The sequence below is a fragment of the Myotis myotis genome, unplaced genomic scaffold (genome assembly GCF_014108235.1).
Source record: "Myotis myotis isolate mMyoMyo1 unplaced genomic scaffold, mMyoMyo1.p scaffold_m19_p_9, whole genome shotgun sequence".
Lineage (NCBI taxonomy): Eukaryota > Metazoa > Chordata > Mammalia > Chiroptera > Vespertilionidae > Myotis > Myotis myotis.
Genome location: NW_023416401.1, coordinates 77746753 through 77768403, shown reverse-complemented (window position 1 = coordinate 77768403; position 21651 = coordinate 77746753). Strand labels below are relative to the sequence as shown.

Sequence of the window (21651 nt, the reverse complement as noted above, 5' to 3'; positions counted from 1 at the left end):
TATAGTTGAATTTTTTTTCTATCTTCCTATTATGTGATTAACATGTCCCACATTTTATTTCATTTTTCTTCTTCCCATCTTGCCTTCTTTATTCAGAGTTTGTTTAAAAGTTCTTATTCCATTTCCCTCTATAGGTCAGAAGTTATCATCTCACTGCCTAGCCTTTTAATGATTATCCTATACCAGTGATGGCAAACCTTTTGAGCTCGGCATGTCAGCATTTTGAAAAACCCTAACTTAACTCTGGTGCCGTGTCACATATAGAAATTTTTTGATACTTGCAACCATAGTAAAACAAAGACATATTTTTGATATTTATTTTATATATTTGAATGCCATTTAACAAAGAAAAATCAACCAAAAAAATGAGTTCACGTGTCACCTCTGACACGCGTGTCACAGGTTCGCCATCACTGTCCTATACATAACATACATTCCTAACAAAGTCTTTACCCTTTGTTCCAGTTACCAGTTAACATGTAAAAACCACCCCAAGCTTAGTGGCTTAACACAATTTATTATTATCTCTCATGACTCTGTGTTGAGTGTGTTTAGCTGAGCAGTTTTTGCTTGGGGTCTCTGAAGGGGCTAGCAGTCACACTGTGGCTGTGGCTGGAGTCACCTCACTGTATTCAGTATCTAAAATGCTTTAGTCACATGGCCAGTAGTTGATGCTGGTTTCCGGCTGGGAGCTCAGCGGCAGCTGTCACATGCAGCACCTGCAGGTGGCCATGTGACTGGAGTGTTTAACAATATGGCATTTGGGTTCTGAGAAAGAGCATTCCCAGTGGCCCACTGGAAGCTGTTAAGACTTCTTATGACCTAGACTTGAAGTTACAGAGAAATCACTTCTGTAGGTTTCTATTGGTTACACAGGGCTGGCCCTGATTCAATGTGAGAAGGGCCTACACAAGGGCATAAACGCTGGACACATGGTTCACGGGAGAGAGGGAAGGCACCTTTGTGTACTAGCTACCACTCCCTCCCCCTGCATAATACCTTAAGAGTACTTTCATTATAAACATGTACCTTCCAGTTTATATACAATTGTCCAGTTATTTGTATCTTATAACATATTTAAATTGAGTATCTAGATGAGGTTGGTTCTTATTGCTATTGCTTTATATAAGTTAAATTAACCCACATATTTGCTCATATTTTTGTTTACTTTTCTTCTTGTATCTTGGGCTTTTCCAGCTGAACTATCCTTCCTCCTGCCTATAATATATTTGAGGCATTTGTGTTTGTCTGAAAATGAATTCATTTCTCCTATGTATTAAAAAATTGTTTCACTGGGCATATATCATTCTAGGTTGATATTATTTCCCATTATCTTCTGGCTACCATTGTTGCTAGTGAGAAATCATCTATTAGTCTAATCTTCAGCTCTTTGCAGGTAATTTGTCTCTTTTTTGTCTGATTATTTTTCAGATCTCTTTAGCATTGGCATTTTGCTGTTTTATTATAATTTGCTTAGCTGTAGATTTCTCTGTGTATTTATCTTGTTTAGGATTCACTGAGTTTTCTGGATAGAAGAATTTATGCTTTCAACAGTTCTGGAAAGTTCTGTCATTATCTCTTCAAATAGGGACTGTTCCACTACCTTTTATCTCCATCTAGAAGTTTACTAGTCTTGTCAAATAGCCCACTCACATTTTTTATCTCTTTCTGCTGAATTCTGGATAATTTTTTGGTATTAATCTTCCACCTCACTACTTCTGTCTTCAACTGTATCTATTATATTTGACTCATCCACTGAACTTTCACCATTTGTATGCTGTAAGTGTCTATAGACGCAAGCGGCGGACCTTTTTTAATTAAATTCAAAATATCGTGGCAGTTACTCGTTAATTTTGACTATATAGGGGTGGGCAAAAGTAGAGTTATAATTGCTCATGTGGAAAAAGACATGAAGGTTATGACTACTATAATAGCTTTATGAACACAAAATAATAAACTCTATGTTTCGCATACTCACAACTGTAAACCTGCTTTTGTTCACCTCTGTGTTTGCATTTCTAGATGGTCTATTTGACTTTTTTTTCAAATCTTATTATTCATTTATATGATCTTTTAAGACCTATTCAGTTTAGACATAGTAAGCATAGTTATTTTATATTCTTTGTCTGACAATATATCAACCTTTGAGAATCTGATTCTGCTGGATATTTTGTTGTTGTTGGTTCTCAAAAAATGGTGCATGTTTCCTTGTATAATTGTGATTTTTTTACTGTGAGCTCATGTTCCTTGAGCTCATTATTTCTAGTCTGAGTTGAAGCTCCATCCCTTCACACCTGACCTGTGTTTATTACAACCAGTCTCCTGGAAACACATTGGTAAACTAACTCAGCTTTTGTGTGTCCGAAAATGCAGTCATTATTTGGGATCTTCTGAAGCCTTTGGGGACCACAGATATAATCAATGTGGACCTCAAATCAACATGTGCTTATGAATCCTTGGGGGAGGCTGAGATTGAAACAGGCTAGTGTGCTTACTGTCCACTTTTATCTAGTGGGCTTATATCTCATTCATCCTTGCAATGAACAAGCCAGTTTTATACAAAAGAATCTAATACTTCCGTCCTTAGGTGGAGGGAGTATTCATTTTTTGTTCTTTGCAAAGCTGTCAAATACAGAATCATGAGGTTTCTAGAATATAGCATAAAATACTCAAGGAGAAAGTGGCATTAAGACCTACTGTTCTTGCCCTAGCCAGTTTGGCTCAGTGGATAGAGCATCAGCCTGCAGATGGAAGGGTCCTGGGTCCAATTCCAGTCAAGGGCACATGCCTGGGTTGCAGGCTCGATCCCCAGTAGGGGACGTGTAGGGGGAAGCCAATCAATGATTCTCTCTCATCATTATTTCTATCTCTCTCCCTCCTTCTCCCTTTCTCTCAGAAATCAATAATAATAATTTTTTTAAAAGACATACTGTTTTTTATTTCACTCTAATGATGTTCTCTGCATAGTTCTTGTGTATGTTAGTGCATGAGTGCATGTGTGTGTGTGTGTGTGTGTGTGTGTGTGTGTGTGTGTGTATGTGTGTATCAACATACTTTTTCCATCCAGAGGACATCATTAAGGTATTTAATCCACAATAATACCAAAAAAATGAAATAATTTCATTGGTACATACATTTTAAAGTCTTTTATACATATTGCCCTACTGTTCTCTAACAAAATTGTACCAGTTTCCATTATACTCAGCAGTGTGCTAATCAGAAACTACAAATTTTAATGTCTTAGGTTGGCCTTAGTTTAAACATTTCAAGTGTATTTAATATGAAGCTTTATGAAATCCACAATACTGAGCTATCTCTTATCTTTTTCAATAAAATTATGAAGAAAGATTACAGGATATTTATATTCTGGTATCCAAAAAAGCAAAACAGGGGGAAAAAGAACTTTTAAGAAAAAAAAATCTATACAGATTTCAAAATTTAGAAGACTATTTTCACAGCAGTGGATAAGAGCATAACCAGGCTTTGTCACCTACGAGTTCTAACTGGTTGACTTTGGCAGGCCTCCATTTTCTCATTTTTAAAATGGACATGATAGTGGCTAGCTCAGAGAGGTGTCAGTGTATTAAACAGGATCATGTTGGCAAAGCACAGAGCCTGATAGAAAATAAATTCTCACAACTGTTAGCTAATATTACTAACTTGCCCCAAGTGAATCTACCAGTGGGTGGGGCAGTTGAGATTTGAACCCAAGTTTGTCTGAATCCAAAACCCATGAGAAATCCTTCTGACCGGCATGTTGTTACAGGTCTTAGAGACTGGCTGTTCCCAAAGATCTCCTGCTCAGTAGGGTAGATTTTCTTGCTGCCCACTTCCTCACCAAAGGCCCCATAAAGACAGAGGAGTGGGGTCTGGGGTCCCCTCCTATTGTGTGATAAAACTGATAAACATAGTTAAGCTTCCTTGGCTACATACTTACAGAAGGTAGATGAGATTAATCCTCCCAAACAGATTCTGAGTAAATTTTCTAATGAGGTTTTTGATACAAAAAATATCCTGGGACTCTGTTCTTCGGCAGTGAACGACTTCTACCTTTCCTCTTGGAGAAGTGAGTATTGACATTTTTTATCCTGTCCCCAAAAGAGAGAAAATAGCCCACTGTTAATCTGAGATGACAAGCCAGTCCAGTTATAGTACTAACAAAATTGGACGTTAATTCAATTTCCATATGGTCAGAGTGAACATGGTATTAGAGTGCTGGTGGGACATATTTTCCCCTGGGGGCAGGCTGCAATGATTGACCGTCACCACATACCAGTTGACATGTTTCTCTCCAGGACAATGATGTTTCTGAGAATTGGCCTGTCTAGAAATTTCTGCAACCGTGTTCTTTGTTTCCATTGAAGCTGCTTTAGAGGATCCTAACAGTAGGCTTGAAAAACAGTGAAAGGAATTATTTACTGATTCAGGGTCCTCTTATATTTAATTAGTCACCATTGCAGGTGGCCAAGAGTTACACCCCTGTATGGACAGCTGCTGCTGCCCTTGTTCCAAATGAGTTCCCCAAACTGGAGTCCTGAAGGGCAGCGATCCTGAGAGAGATTTTGAGACAAAACATCTCATGGTCAAATAAGTATAGGAAATGCTGCTTGTGATAGCATTCCTGACAGGCCATCAAGCTCATTAAAGAGTCTGAGAAGTTCCATGAGAAAGTACCTGCTTTGTGTGTATAACCAAGCCTTTCTGAGGAGAATCGCTAATGACAACAGTGGAGAGTCTAATGTTTCAGAAAGACATATAATAGAGCGTACAGCACCAAGAGTGACCGTAATGTAGACTATAGACTTTGAGAGATAATATGTCAATGTAGGTTTATCAAGTGTAACTAATGTACCACTTTGGTGGGGGATGTTGATAGTGGGGAGGCTGGGGGAGGGGTGGAGGAATAGGCATTCTCTGCATCTTTCTCTCAAATTTGCTGTGAACCTAAAACTGCTCCAAGAAATAAAGTCTTTTAAAAAATGCTCTTAACCATTTGCTTGCTTATAAGTAATTTTTTCTGTTTTTAAAGGCCTGTCAAGAATTATTATACCAGCCAACATTTACTGAGCGCTACATAGATTTTTCTCTTTAATCCTACTGAAGTAGATATTATCCTCGTCTTATAAAGACATGGAGGCCAAGATAATGCATGTATTTAAGGCAGACTAAGAGAATTTAAACATCTGCCTACCTGAGAACAAGGCAGGCTGGTTTGCTAGTCTACTCATTTATTTTTGTTTTGTATTATCTAGCTTTAAAATACTTTCAGTTATTTTTAATAAACTTTTAATAACCTTGGAGTTAGTTATTTGGGCACTACTGTCCAGAAACGAAAGTAGTGGGTCTCAGAAACTACAAAATCTAGAATGCAACGCAGCTCCGGGCTGCCCAGGAGCGCAGCGGCTCGCCCCTTGGCATGCTGGGAGTAGTAGTTTTTCGGCCTGCCTCTCTTCCCCTAACCTCGAGCATCCAGATTGGCGTTGGTTCCTACTCCCCTTGCTGGGCGTCAAAGCTAGACAGGTCCAGCGGTTCTCGAGCTGTCACCCAGTCCCGGACACTGACCTGGATGTGTCCTTGACGCCCTGGACCCAGTCCTCGCGTCCCTGCTGGGAAGGCCAGCTCTATCCACCTCAACCGCAGCTCCTGGACGCCGCGCTCCACACCCTGCTCTAAGGAGGACGCGCAGCCAGGTTACCACAGAAACGGCGCTCCCTGGGTCACGGCGCGTGCTGGAGGTTAAAGGTCAAGCGCAGTTCCGCTTCCGGTTCCGGGATTCCGCTTGTTATTAGAAAGTTTGCGGCGTCTCCGAGCCTTCGGGCCGATATTTGGGACTCAGGGTTCACCGAACAAATTCTGCTGCAGCCATGGCGGCCTCCACCGCGGCCGGGAAGCAGAGAATTCCCAAAGTGGCCAAGGTAGGCGATAGCGGGGGCGCTTTGTGGGGAGGGCCCGGGGAGAGGGGCTCGCCATGGGCTCCGTGGTACCTGCGGCGAGAGAGTGTTGTCCGAGTTTGCAGGCCCACCCCGTGCGGGGCCTCGGGTGATAAAGAGGGAAAGAGATGGGCGGTAGTGGGGTGCAAGCTCTTGTCCCCCGAAGCACAGCCCGCACGTCGGGTGGAGGAGCGGAGAAGGTTCGTTCAGCAGAGGGAACAGCCGGGCAGGGCGCTAGGCACTGCGGAGCTGCACTAATGCTGGCGAGGAGCCGTACTCAGGTGAGACACGTGTGAAGCAGCCGCCGTGCCAGATGCTATGGAGGCAAAGCAGAATGTGCCAAGGAATAACGGGGGTTGTAGGAGGAGGTCTCCAGAGTCAGCGGTGCTGAGAGGTGACGGGCAAGCCGAGACTTGAAGGCTGGAAAGGAGTTAGCCCCGCTGAGAGTGGACAGAATGAGAGGAGGTGACAACAGTTGTGTAGTGGTGTAATTTAAGTTAACAAATTTGATATCTAATATTTCCTTCGGTGGCTGAGACTCGCCAGTGACTTATGATGTAACAGGCTTTGTTCTAAGCCTTTACGGATACTCTCCCTCCCGTCTGTGCTTCTGCCCAGATGACTCTCTTGAGCCTTCCTTTACATGCCCACGTGGGTGACTTCCAGAGATAACGTATGTAAAGCATACAGCACAGTACCTAGTACTTAATGCGCATTAGGTATGAGCTATCATCAGCATCATCATTGTACAGCACTAAATAATGAGGGTTTCTTATCATCCCATTCCGTGAACTTTTACTGGGCCAGTAGAAGTAACAGGAGCCCCATATGTAACTTAAGTTTTCTCATAGTGACCTTAAACAGCCAAAGCAGGTGACATTAATTTTAATTATATATTTTATTTAACAACTTAGTGTGTCCGTGATACTGTCATGTCAACATGTAGCCAGTATAAAAACTTAATTAGGTAGCTTGTTCTTTATTCATGCCAAGTCTTCAAAATCCACTGTGTATTTTACACTTAGAGCCCATCTCTGTTGGGACTTGCCTCATGTGGCTCATGGCTATCGTGTTGGACTGCACAGCTCTAAGACCTGAAGAAGCTTATATTCTAATGATGGCAACTCACCGAATATTGTCTTGGACTTGAAATGCCATCAGAAATCAAACACAGTTTCCCACCTGGGGCGTTATCACCCACCTGGGGCCTACATGGAAGAATCACCCAAATAGAGATTGTAATGCTAGATAGCTATGGTCTGCACCTTGATAAACGAAACCTCTGGTGAGAGTTTTACCTGGGCATCCTCAGAGTTTTTTATTTTACTAATCTAAAAGGAAAATTTGCTACTTTTGCTACCTTTTTCTCTTGAGACCTTTATCTATGGCTAGTTAATAGCTATTATACATAAGCTAGAATACATATTTTTTTTTGCTGTTTAGTTGCCCAGAGAAATGGGAAGATGTCATTCAAAGGGGGCATCTTGTGATATGTAAAGTTCACATCCTAAAAAATGTTTGTTTATTAAACCTTGTGTGCAGAGCATCTACTAAAAATAGAAATGTCTTGTCTTAAAAGGTGAAAAACAAAGCCCCAGCTGAGGTACAGATCACTGCGGAACAGCTTTTAAGAGAAGCTAAAGAAAGAGAACTTGAGCTTCTTCCACCTCCACCTCAACAGAAGATCACAGATGAAGAAGAGTTAAATGATTACAAACTAAGGAAAAGGAAGGTCAGTCAATGCGATATCTTTCAGTATGTCAGTATTGTTAAGGATTTATAGGTCAGAGTTTGAAACATTTCTCATTATTTATATTCTAGAGGCCTGGTGCACAAAATTTGTGCACGGGTAGGGTCCCTAGGCCTGGCCAGCGATCAAGGCCAATCAGGATCTTCCAGCTGCCAGCTGGGGCCTTCCTTCCCTGGCTGCCGGCTGCCGGCTGGCGCCTTCATTCTGCACCACCCCTGGTGGTCTCGCATGTCATAGCGAGAAATAGAACTCCCAGTCTCCAGTTGAACTCCCGAGGAGCATATTAGCCTTTTATGTAGGTAGATATAAAAGGCTAAGTGACTGACCGGGCTGGTAGGTATGATGCGCACTGACCACCAAGGAGCAGAAGCTCAATACAGGGGCCGCTAGGCGACAGCAACTTTGCAGAGTGACCTCTCGCACTCCGGGACCCCTCGGGAGATGTCGGAGAGCTGGTTTGGGCCCGATTCCTGCAGGCCAGGCTAAGGGACCCCACCTGCTGGAGGGACCCTGCTCACTCTGCAGATGCCCTTCGAGCCCCGGTGCCGCCCCAGTTGCACCCAGCTGGGGAGGGACCACGGGAGGTTGGCTCCGGGCCGTGTCTGGCCTGTCTTACCCAGTCCTGCCCCACCGGCCACCTTCTAATTAATTTCCTTTCAGTGTGCATGAATCTGTGCACCAGGCTTCTAGTAAGACTATAAAATGAGAAGACGTTAGTGTTTCTAGCCACATAAATAATACAACTTTCGGTTACCAGATAACTGCATTTATTGAACTTTATGAAGTATGCCATGAATTATCTGTTTTAGAGTATAAAGAAATTAAGTCCACAAGAGACATAATTTTTGGTGCTCAACTGAAGATTGGTAGAAGTTTAACAAGTGGAACAACTGACAGAAGAGAGGTGGACTTAGCAAGGCTGTGTTATGTGCTTCTTCTGGCCGTATCACCCCCTGTGCTGAGTTAAGATGTGGGAAAGAGCCATAAGAAGACTAGAGATCTGGTCTGACCTTCTTACTCGAGAGTGTGGGATTATTTTAAACCACTAATTTTGTTGTTCCTACTTATTAGTTATCCTCATTGAGTTATGTATGAAATTCTGTGACATTACCAAAACGACCTAGTCAAAACACATTTTTGTTAGAAACAAGTATATTACAGTATCAGTTGTTATGGGCAATAAAAGAAAATATCAGCAATTGTGCAATAATTCTTTATATCTAAAGTTTTCCTTTTGCTTGCATGTAAGACACCTGTGATTGTAACCTTCTGTAGTGGGTTTCTTATTTCTCAGAGTTTCCAGGATGCAGTTTCTCTTACATAAGAATAAAATGAGTAAGTATCCTTTTTAGTATAGGATTAATAGAAAAAAGATAATGTTATTTTTAGTTATTTTCTCTTTAATTTGATCCATTTTATCTTCCTAGACTTTTGAAGATAACATAAGAAAAAACAGGACTGTGATTAGTAACTGGATAAAATACGCACAATGGGAAGAGAGTCTAAAGGAGATTCAAAGGTAAAATTGTTGAGCATGTAATTTTTTTTCAGTTTTATTTATTTTTTCTTTTATTTTCTTTATTAATTAAGGTATTACATATGTGTCCTTATTCCCCCCTTGCTCATGCCCTCACCCCCGTAGTGTCTGTGTCCATTGGTTATGCTTATATGCATACATACAAGTCCTTTGGTTGATCTCTCCCCTTCACCCCCACCCTCCCCTACCTTCCCTCTGAGATTTGATGGTCTGACCAGTGCTGTAATTTTATACATAAAGATGTTATAAGTTAACAGATACAAAAAAAAAAAATAGAAGAAGTTAAAGTACAAGTAGAAGATTGTGTCTTTGTTAGTAATTTTCAGTTTCTTTCATAGAACTCTGGGATTCCTTTGAGGGCTTCAGCGGCCCTGTGGTAGGCTAGTGCTGGGGGGAGAAAAGCAGGAGGCTGTACAGGTGGGTCTCTCCACCAGCACACACCCTGTAGCCAGAGAAGTGCAGTTTCATCTGCTTTCTCTATATTGGGATTTTTTTTTAATCTTTATTGTTGAGATTATTACAGATGTGCCTCTCCCCCCCCCCCCCATCACCCCTCTCTACCCAGTTCCTGCCCCACTCTAGGCCTTAGACACCCTATTACCTGTATCCTTAGGTAAAGCATATATGCATATAAGATCTTTGTTTAATCTCTTCCCACCCCCCTTTCCTCTGAGAATCATCATGTTCCATTTCCATGCCTCTGATTCTATTTTATTCACCAGTTTATTCTGTTTTTTTAGATTTCTTATTCATTTATTTTGATTTTTAGATTCAATTGTTGGTAGGTTTGTATTTGTTGCCATTTTGTTCATATTTTTGATCTTTTTTTTTCTTCTTCCTCTTCTTAAAGAATACCCTTCAACATTTCATATAATAGTAGTTTGGTGGTGATGAACTCCTTTAGCTGCTTCTTGTCTGTGAAGTTCTTTATCTGACCTTCCATTCTAAATGATAGCTTTGGTGGGTAGAGTAATCTTGGTTGTAGGTCCTTGCTATTCATCACTTTGAATATTTGTTGCCACTCCCTTCTGGCCTGCATAGTTTCTGTTGAGAAATCAGCTGACAGTTGTATGGGCATTCCCTTGTAAGTAACTAACTGTTTTTTTCTTGCTGCTTTTAAGATTCTCTCTTGGTCTTTAGCCCTTGGCATTTTAATTATGATGTGTCTTGGTGTGGTCCTCTTTGTGTTCCTCTTGTTTGGGACTCTTTGTGCTTCTTGTACTTGTAAGTCTGTTTCTTTCACCAGGTAGGGGAAGTTTTCTGTCATTATTTCTTCAAATATATAGTGGGATTTTATTAAAATAAAAATTGTTTCACTGAAAACCAGTGGCCAATAAGATTAAAATCATGACCTGTTGTTCAGTCTTTCTGCACTCTCCCAGCATACCTCCTGCCCCATCGTGCCTGCATAGTTGCCATTACCTGAATATATGATGTGTTTTTTTTTAAATCCTCACCCAAGGATATTTTTCCACTGTTTGTCTTTTTTAGAGAGAGTGGAAGGGAGGGGGAGAGACAGAGAGAGAGAAACATCGATGTGAGAGAAACACGTCAATTGGTTGCTTCCCACACAAGCCCTGCCCAAAGTCTGGGATTGATCCTGCAACTGAGGTACACACCCTTGACCAGAATCAAACCCAGGACCCTTCAATCCACTGGCCAACGCTCTATCCACTGAACCAAACCAGCATGAGCTGGGGCTCATGTCTCCTGACTGTTCTCTCTGCCTAGAATGAGTACCCCTCCCCACCCACTTTCCTCAAGTTCCAAATTAGTTTTCAGTTCTGGAGTAATATGCTTAGCCTTTAACACCAGACATTTTTCTTTCTTTTCCTTTGCTTCTTTGTACAGATCTTGGCTATGATGTTTATCGCATTGCATTGTAATTACATGCAAAGACTTTAAGTCTTTGTAAGGTTTCTGAGAATAACATCATATCTTTTCACCTTTTTATGCCTAGACAATGACTCATGATGGACACCTGATAAAATGGCAGGGCACTGCAAATGGTTTGAAATAGTTGCTATGTGTGATGTCTGTACTGCTTTTAATGCCCCCCAATTCTTGCTTCTTAAGGGCTCGATCCATATACGAACGTGCTTTAGATGTGGACTATCGAAATATTACACTCTGGCTGAAATATGCGGAAATGGAAATGAAGAATCGCCAGGTCAACCATGCCCGAAATATCTGGGACCGGGCCATAACAACTCTGCCCCGAGTCAACCAATTCTGGTAAGTTTCTTATCTAATGAAATGGCTTTTTGTAGACTAGAAAAGTTCTACATTTGCATACTTATTTCATTTACATAGTTGGAATCATATAGGTGTATTTAATTTTACACATGTTAAATATGTATAAGTGTTTTTGAATGTCTTATAATCTATCTTACCTAAGAATAGGCAAACATGTAAATTGACCGTACCTTTGCTATGCTACCCAGCCAATCAGGAGAATATGCAAATTAACCTAACAAAGATGGCAGTTAATTTGCATACATAGGCTCCAAGCGGTGGAGTGAAGCCTGACGACCCCGGGGTCAGCGGAGCAGCAAAAGCCTCAAGGCTGCGGGTCCGCGGAGCAGGGAAAGCCTCACGGCCGCGGGGCCCACAGAGCAGGGAAAGCCTCACGGCCGCGGGGCCCGTGGAGCAGGGAAAGCCTCATGGCCGCGGGGCCCGCAGAGCAGCAAAAGCCTCATGGCTGCGGGGCCTGTGGAGTAGGGAAAGCCTCACGGCCGTGGGGCCAGTGGAGCAGCGAAGCCTCATGGCTCTGGGGCCGGCTCCGGCTAGAGCCCGGCCAGAGCGAAGGACTGGTTGCCATTTGCCAGAGGAAAACTGGTGCCAGCAGCCAGGGGAAAGGAAGGCCTATTGCATGAATCTCCTTGTGCAACAGGCCTCTAGTCTGTTATATAAAAGGCTAAGTGACTGGTCTACTGGCCGGTAGGTATGACATGCACTGACCACCAGGGGTCAGATGCTCATCGTAGGAGCTGCTGAGCGACAGCAACTTTGCAGAGTGCCCTCTCGCACTGCGGGACCCCTCAGGGGATGTCAGACTGCTGGTTTCAGCCCAATCCCCACAGGCCAGGCCGAGGGACCCCACCGGTGCACGAATCCATGCACCGGACTTCTGTCTATTATAATAATGTATAATAGGTGCGTAATCAAAACTAAAATTTTGATTGCAGTCTTTTATGTATAAGAAAATTCTTGTTGAACTAAGCAATTTTTAAGAAAAATATATTTCTAATGGTTCATTCTTTCCAGACTTACATATATATATATTTATAAGCATATTTTTATTGATTTCAAAGAGAGGGAAGGAGAGAGAGAGAGGTACATCAGTGATGAGAGAGAATCATTGATTGGCTGCCTCCTGCACTCCACACACTGGGGATCAAGCCTGCAACCCAGGCATGTGCCCTGACCAAGAATCGAACCGTGACCTCCTGCTTCATAGGTCGACACTCAACCACTGAGCGATGCCGGCTGGGCCAGACTTATATTTTAATAAGAAAACATGTTTAATTTAACCTTTAGGGAAGGTAAGGTCTTAAATCTTCTTCACATTTAACAAAGTTAAAACTAGAAATTGCCAAAGAACATTTTTTTCCCTAAGTTATTTAAAATATTTTCTATTTTTTAATTACAGTTGACATAAAATATTATATTAGTTTCAGTTATACATTCCAGTGAAGAGACATTATATAACTTAATATATGATCATTTCAATAAATCCTGCAATATAAATCCCCATTTAGTACCACAACCTAGTTATTAGAATATTATTGTCTATTCCCTATGTTGTACTTTACATCCCCATGACTATTTCTGTAACTGCCAATTTGTACTTCTTAATCCCTTCCCCTTTTCATCCAGCCCCCCAAATTCTCTTTCTTCTGGCAACTGTCAAAATGTTCTCTGTATCTATGAGTCTGTTTTGCTTGTTCATTTATTTTGTTCTTTATATTCTGCATTTAAGTGAAATCATGTAGTATTTATCTTTGTTTGACTTATTTCACTCAGCACCATCCCCTCTAGGTTTATCCATGTTGAGTTCACAAACGACAGGATTTCATTCTTTTTTTATGGCTGTTAGTTATATTACATTGTATAGATGTACCACTTCTTTATACATTCATCTGTTGATAGACAATTAGGTTGCTTCCATATCTTGGATACTATAAATAATGTAGCAAGAAACATACAGATGCATGTCTTTTTGAGTTAGTGTTTTGGGTTTCTTCAGATAAATACCCAGAGGTGGAATTGCTGGGTCCTACTTTCTCTCTTATTACAGCCTTTGTTTTAAAGTCTATTTTGTATGGTATAAGTATTGCTATCCCTACTTTTCTTTTTTTCATTTCCATTTTTATGAAATATCTTTTTCCATCCCTCTACTTTCAGTCTATGTGTGTCTTTCGATCTGAAGTGAGTCTCTTGTAGACAGCAGCATATCTATGGATCTTGTTCTCTCATCCATTCAGCCACCGAAGTCATTTTGACCATGACAGATAACTTCGGATGATTTTATTAAAGGTACAAATACACGTACATGGAGGAGATGCTGGGAAATGTGGCTGGTGCTCGGCAGGTGTTTGAGCGCTGGATGGAATGGCAGCCTGAGGAGCAAGCCTGGCACTCCTACATCAACTTTGAGCTGCGATACAAAGAAGTGGATCGAGCCCGCACCATTTATGAGAGATATATCCTTTGGATGAGGTCTGAATGATGCCATTATTGTCTTGGTCCTGCTCCTGTGGAAATGTCATCGTGGTCAGGACACAGCATTAATGTTGGCCTAGAAGTCAAGGATGCAAATTTCATCTTCATAAGCTACATATCAATTTTCTAGGGACATAGGTTGGTCAGAAAAAAGTCTGTGGTCTGGGTAATTGTTTGAGTTTTTTCCATTGAGATTTTGGATTTGTTTGTATTTTGACAACAATGCAATGGTTCCTTTTGGAAAATGACACACTAAGGCCCTGGCTGCTATAGCCAGTCCTGTTTTTCTAGGGTTAAAGTTTAAGGTTATTAGCACCATTATTGGAGTCCATCCAAAGGATTACCAATTACTAATGATATGATTGCAATGAGTCAGTTAATTTATTTGAGACTTGGTGTCCTCATCTTTAAAAGAGAATAAAGGTTTGTACTACGGGCTGGTTGTAAAGATTAAATGATAACGTGAAAGCACTCATAGCAGCTGAAATAATTGATCCTCATTATGCACTGTTACCATATTTATGACTTCTTCTTGCTAAAATTTGTAACCCCACTGTCAATATTTGTGGCCCTTTCAGTCATTTGCAAGCATAGAGTGATGAAAAATTTGAGTCACCCAAGGCATAGGCCCCACCTTAGGCGACATTCTGCCTTCTTGTCTCTGCTCTGATACAGAGTTGATCAGAGGATGGACACTGGAGACAGGATAAGGCAGTGCAGTGGATTGTAAGAAGCTCTGGCTCTCAGGCCAGTGGGACATGTTTGAATCCCTTTTCTGGCTCTGGTTTATGGGCAGCTTCTGGCAAGTCACTTAATACTTCTGAACCTTTTTTTCTCTGTTATGAAATACCAAAACTAGAATCTACAGATTGGTCATTTTTAGGATTTAAGATTATACTCTTTATGAGATATGTATATAAATACATACATACATGTTTCCCCTAGCAGCAATGATTTGGTATTTACTAATTAAGCAGTTACAGTGACTTCATAGGATATAACTAACACAAATAATGAGAATCAACTGTTGTGCAATTTAAGCTCTCAATTACCTCTACTGTTTTTAATATTATTAGTTTAACAAAAGCTTTTAATAGCATTTCCTTTGTGTCAGGCATTGCTCTCTAAGCACTTTACAAATATTGTTATTTAATCCTTATGACAACCCTGTGATACAGGAACTGCTTCATTCTACAGATACGGAAACTGAGGGATGAGAGATTAAGTAGCTTGACAAGGGTCTCTCAGGTAGTGATGTAGGAGGACTTGAACCCAGTAGCAGATTCAGAGCCAATGCTCTTAACATCATTGCCTTATTTGAAGTGTTACTAATGGAAACAAATGGTTTTCTCATAGATTAAAAATAGGTATATAGATCCTATTAAGAAATAAAATGGTAATTTAAAACTTTCTCTTTTAGCTCTAGTTAGCCGTTTTCTTTTTGTGACTTGTTTTTTCTCCATCATTAATGCAAATACTAATGCTATTGAGCATATAGTATAATAGATGCCCTGTATTAAGCGTGCTCTTTTGGCCAGAAACAGCTAAGAGGTTTACATACATTCTCTCATTTAAAGACAGCAGTCATCCAGTGCGGTCAGTATTGTTTTTAATACTGTATTTACAGATGATAAAACTGAGGCTTAGATACGTTAAATGACTTGTTGAGGTCACATTGCTAATTACTGTGGTTCACCTTTGATGCCTCTAGACTCCTGTTTGTACCACTACCAACAATGTGTCCCAGTGCTAAAATACTGACTGAGCACTGGAGGCAGACACAGGTCACAGTCTAGTGGTTCTCCACCTTTGCACATGCTTTATCATCCCCGTAGGCGTAGTGTGTTTTGTTGTGGATTTGGGTTTTGTTTGTTCTTTAAGCCACGTTGTCTTGCTGGTATTTCTTTAATTCCTCTGCACTTGTACTTGTGCACCCTGATGTTAAGAACTGGATCAAGTATGCCCGCTTTGAGGAAAAACATGGTTATTTTGCCCATGCACGAAAAGTGTACGAGAGAGCTGTGGAATTCTTTGGAGATGAACATATGGATGAACGCCTTTATGTTGCCTTTGCCAAATTTGAAGAAAATCAGAAAGAAGTAAGTAAACTTCACTCAGTTACATTGCAAAACAGCTTAGAAAACATGACTTCTTGTCACATCAAGTTCATTTCCATTTTTTTATGCACTTACTGGAGAAAATGTTTTCAAAATGTACATTTGTGGCTAAGCTGCATATTGGGAGCTGAGTGATTATAGATTGTATCGTAACTATCTTAATTTTGTTGGTCTGTGCTTGACATATAAGCCTTTAAGTCTGGAGTGAGAATATTAACTATAAACTGAGAATGAGTCACTTGGTATCCTGATTAGAAGACTTTACAAATCATAAACCTGGGAAACAAAAAACCCAGAGCCCTCAGAACAGAGAATATAATTTTTAATGAAAACAGATTGTCCCACAAGTCAGTTCTTCCAGAGTATGTATGGAAAATAACCCATTTATTTATTTACTTATTGTTGACAGTATTACAGATGTTCCCCCCCCCCCCCATCCCCCTTTACTCCTCCTACCCATCCCCTGCCTGAATGCAAGGACTTAGACAGGTCATATTAGGGAATTCAGATTCTATTCTAAGGGCAGCCGGAAGTATTGAAGGGTTTTAGTAGGAGAAAACCATGGTAGGATATAATTTATATTGCAAGGAGTGCCTCTAGCTAACTTACAGAGATTGTATTGGGGGGAGGGTAGCAAAAGTAGAGGAGACTTGAAATGATCCAGGGAAGAAATGGAGATGGTTTGGCAGTGGGGTGGGGAGAAGTGAAGGGCTGTGTTGAAGAGGTAAAAACGGCGAGGCTTGAAACAGTGAATGTGGGGAAAGAAAGGAGAGGACTCACGGAGGGTTCCAGGGAATTTTAGCTTGAGCAACTGTGTAGCAGTAGGTATTGCTTAATCAAGATTGGGAAGACGGGTTTGGTGGGGAGAAACAGGAGGTCAGTTTCAGACCTTTTAGTTTGAGATACACAGATGACATCCAGCTTTAAATGTGGAGCTCAAAGGAAAGCGTCAGTCCTTCCTGACTGAAAGATCTCATTGAAAGGGAGAAGAAAAATCTCATTTTTGACATTGTGAGGCCTTAAAATCTAATTTACAAGTAATGTTTTATGTCATAACTACTTTCCTAATCATGACTAGAATGAGAATGTTATGTAAGGACAGATGAAATCATCTTGTCTGCTTTCAGTTTGAAAGGGTACGAGTGATATACAAGTATGCCCTGGATAGAATTTCAAAACAAGAGGCCCAAGAGCTCTTTAAAAATTATACCATCTTTGAGAAGAAGTTTGGTGATAGGCGGGGTATTGAAGACATCATTGTGAGCAAACGGAGATTCCAATATGAAGAAGAAGTGAAGGTGAGTGCTGGTGTATATGCTTAATTCTGCAAGTAAGTAAGGTGTGCCAGTCAATACTAGCTACAATAAAATGAATAAGCGAGTTAGGGCTACCAGTTGTTACCCTCTTGATGATGTGTCTGCAGTAAATGGACAGCTATTTCAGACAGATCAGGTAATTGAGGCTGATGAAAAGGCGAGCAAACAACACCTGGACTTGCTCTGCCACTCACAGGTTGAAAGTCACTTTGATTGCTGATTGTGTGCTGTAGAAATTGAGCAAGATAAATCTGGAATCCATTTGAGCTTTTAAAAATACACATATTTTTATTGATTTCAGAGAGGAAAGGAGGAGAGAGAGAGAAAAACATCAGTGATGAGAGAGGATCATTGATTAGCTGCCTCCTGCACTTCCCCCACTGGGGATCGAGCCCACAACCCGGGCATGAGCCCTGACTGGAAATTAACCATGACCTCCTGTTTCATAGGCTGCCACTCAGCCACAGAGTCACACTGGCCAGGCATTTGAGCTTATTTTTGAAAGAAGGTAGAAGAGTCAGGGACTGATAAAAAACAACCACAAAAACACCAGTTTTTATACATTACCTTTTAGATTAACTGTTTGAATGTAAGATGTACTGTAGATAGGGTTTTTTTTTTATCATCTCTTTACCTGTAATGGACTGTTTTGATTTGAATTTAAAGACCAGTAGCATTTCAAGATGCCTACCAAAGATGTAAGTCTAGTGTTAAATGAGGTCAGCAAGATATGTTAAAGATAAATTACTATTAATTGAAAAATCAGGTTTCACAATTGTGAGCATGGCTTAATTCTATTGTAATTTTAAATCTAGATGTAAGGACATATAGTCACATATATAAACAAATACATTTGCAAAAATAGGCATCGAATTACTGAATAATTGTCTTGGCGATGGTGATGCAAGGAGCCTTGCTGTGGGACACCTGGCAATCATCTGTCCTCTATACGGTAGTTTCCCCCACCCCTCTGAAGTTTCGCTTTTCACTGTCTTAATTACCCACAGTTAGCCATGGTCCAAAAATATTAAGTGGAAAATTCCAGAAATAAATAATTCACAAGTTTTAAATTGTGCCTTATTCTGCCTAGTGTGATGATATCTCAAGCCATCCCGCTCCGTTCTGCCTGGAACGTGAATGATCCTTTTGTTCAGAGTCTCCACACTGTGCACTACCCACCTGTTAGTCAGTTAGTAGCAGTCTTGGTTATCAGATAACTATCACAGTAACACAGTGCTTGTGTTCAAGTAGCCCTTATTTTACTGAATAATTGCCCAAAAGCACAAGAGTAGTTTACCTTTTATCATAGATATGTATGTATAGGAAAAAAACATAATATGTGTGTGTGTGTGTGTGTGTGTATATATTATATGGTTCAGTACTATCTAGGTTTTTGGGCATCCACTGGGGTCTTGGAACATAACCCCCACAGATAAGGGGGGACTACTGATTTTTGTATTTTTTTTCTATTTATAAAATCTCAGTAATGATATGTTTTTAAATGCCATAGCATGTAAAATCTAGAGAAAAAGTTGCTAAAATATAGAAAGTCAGTCTGGTGCTCTCTTTTAGCTCACACAATCCAGCAAATAGGGCTTTTGGTTTTGTTTTTATTTATTAAATTCACTGTCTTTCTAGGCTAATCCACACAATTATGATGCCTGGTTTGATTACCTGCGCTTGGTGGAAAGTGATGCAGAAGCAGAAACTGTACGAGAAGTCTATGAAAGAGCTATTGCCAATGTCCCACCCATTCAGGAGAAGAGACATTGGAAGCGTTACATCTATCTTTGGGTCAACTATGCACTCTATGAAGAACTGGAGGCAAAGGTAAGAATGTGAAATTATGTGTCAAATACTAGTGATTTCCTCACCACGGTGCTTAAAGCTTGCTATTGTGGGCAGTAACGGATATTTACAATCGTTGAAGCAGAGGAATTTAGTTTTAGATTCTAATAGGCCTTATAATTCTAATAGTCATATAATTATATATTCTCTCTCTAACATTTTTAATTCTCTATATGTTGTGGGCACAGGTGAGGTGTGTTTCTTGTTTTGTTTTTTAAACCTTGAGGCACAATGTGATTATCACTTGGAAGTTGAATGGGAACAATGAACCAGACCTTAGCTGAATTATACATAGTTTCCTGGGCTTTCTCATAAATAGGGATCATGGCTAGATTGCACATCCTTTTATAAAGACCAAGAGGGATTTTCAGAAGTTGGTCATGTATAAGTTAAGAGACAAAGATAAATTTTATGCTGTTGATCTGAAACCGTGAAGCATTTTTGCGTCTGCTGTCAGGCTGAAAAGCCTTTCTGTAGAGACGCTTTCAGAATTTGACAGGTATGTTGTTTGATTCTTAAACCAAAGTTTGATGGCCACTTTTTAAAAATTATATTTTTATTGATTTCAGAGAGGAAGTGAGAGAAAGATAGAAACATCAATGATGAGAGAGAATCACTGATTGGCTGCCCCTGCACGCCCTGTACTGGGGACCTAGCCCACAACCCAGTCATGTGCTCTGACCGGGAATTGAACCTTGACCTCCTGGTTAAACACTCAACCAGTGAGTCATGTCGGCTGGGTGGTAGTTCACACTTTTAATCATAAATTATAATCAGGGTTTGAAAATTGCAACTTATGAAAAAATATTTCATGTTGGGAGTGTCCATTTTTTTACTAGTATTAATAAAATTAGTAATATTTTGTGAAAATTTCTTATCCTAATATAGGATCCTGAAAGGACAAGACAGGTATATCAAGCCTCTTTGGAACTAATTCCTCATAAAAAGGTACATTTGCTCTTAGTGTTATGTTTCAAAAGTTAAAACCCTGCTTCTGTTACTTGTGAAATAGTGCAGTGAAATATTTATTGATTGACTATTTTCCTGTGTAGGCACCATGAAAAACATAAATAAGAATGAAATGTGCTCTTCGCCTCTGAAAATAGCTTATAATCTAGTTGAGAGGACAGCCTGTGACAAATGACTATAACAGTAGAAATTCAGAGGATGGGTAATCTGTAATAATAAAAGTGTAATATGCTAATTAGACTAGACAGCCGAATGACCTTCTGGACATCCTTCCTGATGAAGTCCGCTGCGGCTGGGGCCAAGGCAGAGGCGGTTAGGGGCGATCAGGCAGGCAGGCAAGCAGGGGCAATCAGACAGGCAGATGAGCAGTTAGGGGTGATCAGGCAGGCAGAGTTGTTAGGGGCAATCAGGCAGGCAGGTGAGTGGTGAGGGGTGATGAGGCAGGCAAGCAGAGTGGTTAGGGATGATGAGGCAGGCAAGCAGAGTGGTTAGGGCGATGAGGCAGGCAGGCAGGGAGCAGTTAGGAGCCAGTGGTCCTGGATTGTGAGAGGGATGTCTGACTGCCGGTTCAGACATCCGGCAGTCAGACATCCCGAGAGGTGCCGGATTGCGAGGGTGCAGGCCAGGCTGAGGGACCGCCCTCCCCCCCCCCCCCCCCCCAATGCACCAGTTTTGTGCACCAGGCCACTAATTGGAATAGACTGAGTGGAAGGGGGAAGATGCACATCCAGGGAGTACACAGCATGTGCCGGACACAGGGAGCAGGTGTTTGTAGGTAACTGAGTGGATGTATGCATGCAAGGGTGAGCACAAGTGTATTCTGGAAGTGGGTGAGACGTTATCTCTGCCATATTTCCCAGCACAAGAAACAAATAGAGATGTTGACCGAGTTACCTGCTGGAATAGAGGTGGTGGCATACCCACAAAACAAAGCAGATTCTAAGTAGGTGCTGCAGGGCCATGTGATACTATACAGTATCTAGATTACTGGATGTTTTTGTTGTTTTTTAACTCATGAAAAAAATATTGTCGTTTTTGCTTATAAACAAGAAAATACATCTGTCCTAGCTCTGAAATTTTAGGGAAATCTTAATTCAATTTAATTTAAATGAGTCTCTTAAGTTAGATGTTGTGCTTTTGTTTTCTAGTTCACATTTGCCAAAATGTGGCTACTATATGCACAATTTGAAATAAGACAGAAAAATTTACCATTTGCCCGAAGAGCTTTGGTAAGTAAAGAAAGGATCAAGACGCATCAAGTTCTGTGAGAAGGAAATTAAAGTCTTAGTGCTTATAAGTTGTACAGTTCCTATTAGAAATAGAAATATGCCTTTAAACACTGAGACATGTTAGAGTACACATGGCCTTTGAAGGAAGATTGGGTGAGAATGCTTAAATTATTTTATTTCAACATTGGGAAGTTATAGCTAACAGTTACCAGATCTTTTCTCACACTGGA

General features: G+C 40.7%; 2 protein-coding genes across 8 annotated transcripts in view; one reads left to right on the top strand and one right to left on the bottom strand.

Annotated features, from left to right (window-relative positions):
- The window catches only part of CFAP61 (cilia and flagella associated protein 61), a 247115-nt gene extending 241448 nt beyond the window's left edge, over nt 1–5667 (bottom strand). The window contains exons 1-2 of the mRNA XM_036320969.1: nt 5563–5667; nt 3938–4088 (exon numbers count right to left, since the gene is read on the bottom strand). Of these exons, the coding sequence (XP_036176862.1) occupies nt 3938–4080 (143 nt within the window). The 5' untranslated portion in view covers nt 4081–4088; nt 5563–5667. The remainder of the gene's footprint in view (nt 1–3937; nt 4089–5562) is intronic.
- An 86-nt stretch (nt 5668–5753) lies between these two features.
- CRNKL1 (crooked neck pre-mRNA splicing factor 1) overlaps nt 5754–21651 on the top strand; it is a 22001-nt gene continuing 6103 nt past the window's right edge. For 2 of the 7 annotated variants that reach the window (XR_004969814.1, XM_036321248.1), the window contains exons 1-10: nt 5759–5915; nt 7510–7662; nt 9108–9199; nt 11294–11452; nt 13757–13923; nt 15863–16041; nt 17187–17357; nt 19014–19205; nt 20112–20171; nt 21341–21421. Coding sequence is in view for 6 of the 7 variants with exons in the window: in XM_036321248.1 (XP_036177141.1) it covers nt 5865–5915; nt 7510–7662; nt 9108–9199; nt 11294–11452; nt 13757–13923; nt 15863–16041; nt 17187–17357; nt 19014–19205; nt 20112–20171; nt 21341–21421 (1305 nt within the window). In the remaining variant the exon portion in view is untranslated. Of the gene's footprint in view, nt 5916–7509; nt 7663–9107; nt 9200–11293; nt 11453–13756; nt 13924–15862; nt 16042–17186; nt 17358–19013; nt 19206–20111; nt 20172–21340; nt 21422–21651 lie in introns of all 7 variants that reach the window. The other 5 variants (XM_036321249.1, XM_036321246.1, XM_036321244.1 and 2 more) reach the window with 4 other exon arrangements.